Source organism: Jaculus jaculus, chromosome X (assembly GCF_020740685.1).
Source record: "Jaculus jaculus isolate mJacJac1 chromosome X, mJacJac1.mat.Y.cur, whole genome shotgun sequence".
Classification (NCBI taxonomy): domain Eukaryota; kingdom Metazoa; phylum Chordata; class Mammalia; order Rodentia; family Dipodidae; genus Jaculus; species Jaculus jaculus.
Window position 1 is genome coordinate 145,095,442 of NC_059125.1, and position 2,974 is coordinate 145,098,415.

The 2,974-nt window shown below is 42.3% G+C and overlaps 1 protein-coding gene across 1 annotated transcript; it reads right to left on the reverse strand.

Annotated features, from left to right (window-relative positions):
- Positions 1-899: 899 nt before the first annotated feature.
- Positions 900-1,602, reverse strand: Med21 (mediator complex subunit 21). The gene has a single exon (XM_004668940.2). The coding sequence runs from the start codon at positions 1,600-1,602 to the stop codon at positions 1,168-1,170; it is 435 nt and encodes a 144-aa protein (XP_004668997.1). The 3' UTR covers positions 900-1,167.
- Between the last annotated feature and the right edge of the window lie 1,372 nt (positions 1,603-2,974).

Below are 2,974 nucleotides of genomic sequence, written 5' to 3' on the forward strand. Positions count from 1 at the left end.
ATGCAGGTTGGAGGCCAGAGGACAACTTTGGAGTGTTGGCACCTCCTTTCACCTTGTTTGAGGCAGGGTCTCTCTTGCTGTTAGCTTCCAGGAAGGTCAGACTAGCTTCAGAGTTCCCATGACTCCGCCTCCAATTGTTGCAGACATGCTGAGATTACAGACGCGTGTCACTTTGTGTCCAGCTTTACATGAATGCTGGGAATTTGAACTCTACTCAGTAGGCTTGTAGAGCAAGTGCCTTTTAATGTCTTTAACTTTTTTATTTATTTATTTATTTATTTTTGAGGTAGGGTCTTGTTCTGGCCCAGGCTGACCTGTAACTCACTATGTAGTCTCAGGCTGACCTTGAACTCATGGTGATCTTCCTACATCTCACTCGTGAGTGTGCCACCATGCCTGGCTTCATACCCCTGAGCTATCTTCCCAACCCCCAAATTCACCCTTAAAAATATATTTGGGCTGGGCATGGTGGTGCATGCCTTTAATCCCAGCACTTGAGAGGCAGAGGGAGGAGGATCACTGTGAGTTTGAGTCCACTCTAAAACTATATAGTAAATTCCAGGTCAGCCTGGGCTAGAGAGAGACTCTACTTCAGAAGAAAAAAAGTGGCTTTCTCCCAGTACCCATACTAACCCTTTATCTGTTTCTTAAAACAGTGTTTTTAGGAACTTTGGATCAAAGATCCAGATTTAGACAAGGCCACCTCTAAATAGCCAGGACACCAATCTAAACTAAAATGTCCCATAACTCTGCCTTGAGGGATGTTTTGATCTGGGAAAAGTCTGCAAAATATAACAATAGTGAGAACCTGGGGCTGGGGAGGTAGCTTACTGGCAAAGTCCTTACCTAGGAGGCAGATACACAAGGCTCTGGGCTTCATTCCCAGCACCTGAACAACAGAACTTTGTATCTGTTTATTACATCATCGGCATCAGTGCACCGTCTGCCTTGATAATTTCACTCAGATAGAAAATGATGCATAGTGATGCATAGTTCACAGTTAACACAATCACAATTTTAAAAGCATATTATAAAGAGTGAAAGTGGAAAACAAAAGCAAGTAGAAAAGGGAACATCATACAGTCTGCTGTGTCTGAAACTGGGAAGGCTTGCATGTAACTGACGCACATCTTGGTGGTACTGAAACAGTTCTTCCTGCCACTGACGCTATGAGTCGGGAAGAGGCTGGCTATGGGCGCCGCTTCTTGTCTTCAGCTGGGACTGGGCGATGTCAGCAAGCGCACTCTGAATCTTTTCCAGAAGCATGACTTCCCGGTACATCACATCCTCCAGACACGTGGCAGCTTCGTGGTTTTCCTCTTCTAGCTTGTATAAGCTGGCAGCCTGCAACGCAGCTGTAGACTCCTCACTGGGTAAGGAATCTATCAAGACATCAGTGTCCTTTGCTGTCCATGCGATCCGTGCTGCAAAGAGCTGGGCATACTCTTCTGTAGGATTGGCTGGCTGGTCTTTGTTAATTGCTGTTGGAATGTTACTAAAAGAAGCAGGAGGACCACATTGTTGCAACACTCTAATGGCATTACAAAACTGATCTGCAAGCGAGTTCTCCGCGTCCTGCAGCTGCGTGAGCGGGTCCTCCATGTTGCTCGTGCACGCCCCAAACTTTTTATATTGGTTCTAGGGAGTTGAACTTGGTGGTATCTCACCTGAGAGGTCCTCATGTGTAATGAAAATGCACCGTCAATCACTGATGTAACACTCTAGCCCTTATTTTGCAGTTTTGGATAAAAGTATAATGACATCCATTAGCTGTTGTATATCATTCAGAATAGATTTCCTGTATGATATGCCTATTAATAATTCCTCCCATATAAAATCTGGCAACCACTAATGTTTTTACTATTTCTATAGGTTTGACTTTTCAGAATTTCATATAGTTGAGAACAAACATCACATAGCCTCTTTAGATTGGCTTTGTTTCACTTAGCAACTTTCATGTAGTGCTCCTCCATGTGTTTTCATGGCTTTATAGCATATTTATTTTGAGTGCTGTTACACTATCAGAAATAGTTTTACCACCAATAATTTCTATCAACCATCTATCCATCTATTTCTGATGACTAAGATTCTCTAGAGTGATAAAGCATTTTCAATAATTCTTTCCTTCATCTTGTATTCTTCTTCTGAGTTCTTAAATTGTCCTTAATGGTCTAGTTGCAGCAATAAAGTATTGTCCTAGAGTGTACCTCAGTGCCCCGGCCTGTGACCATTCCAAGATTGCTTTCACATTTTATGTATTTGCATTGGTGATACTCACTACTCCAGTACCTATTCTTGTCTTAATATATTTGTGTTGTTTTATTAAAGTATCATAAACAGAGCAAGTTAAAAACAAGTGATTTTTAAATATAAACATTTATTAGTAATTGCATTATTTTTTCTACACAAAATATATGTAAGTAGAAGAATAGATTAACGGGGGTGAAAAGGCCCAAAGCAAGGTGAGGGGAGGAGATTGAGTAAAGGAAAAGTGGAGGGAGGGCTAATCAAAATCTAAGAAGATATAAATAAATCATATGGAATCCTCCGGTTTTGGACAATGGAACACTCAGGAGCCATAGATCATTGTTAGAAAAATTTCAGTGCCAGGGATGGGATACCTCCAGTGAGTTGTTGGCCAGGGAGGTCACTGATGCCCCCAAAACATTATAGGCTATTGCCGAGGCCCTTGGTATCCCACCAGGAATCAATGATAAGACCCTATTGCTGAACACTCCACATACTTGGGCTGCAAGGCCACTGAAAAATCCTGCTGGAACTGAACTGATAACCTCCTCCATGTAGACCAGCTGACAGAAAGCTGAAGAAGCCATTCTATATGTAGTTCAGGGGGAGAAACAGATACCACCAGTGAAGATACTCAACAGTGGACACTGTAAGCCTTATAATTGGCCAACCAGACCAAATGAGCCAACGGATGCAATAGTGGCACATCTACCATTGTGGGAACCAA

Excerpts from the sequence above, each read along its gene's own strand:
- Med21 (XM_004668940.2), bottom strand. The coding sequence starts at position 1,602 with ATGGAGGACCCGCTCACGCAGCTGCAGGACGCGGAGAACTCGCTTGCA.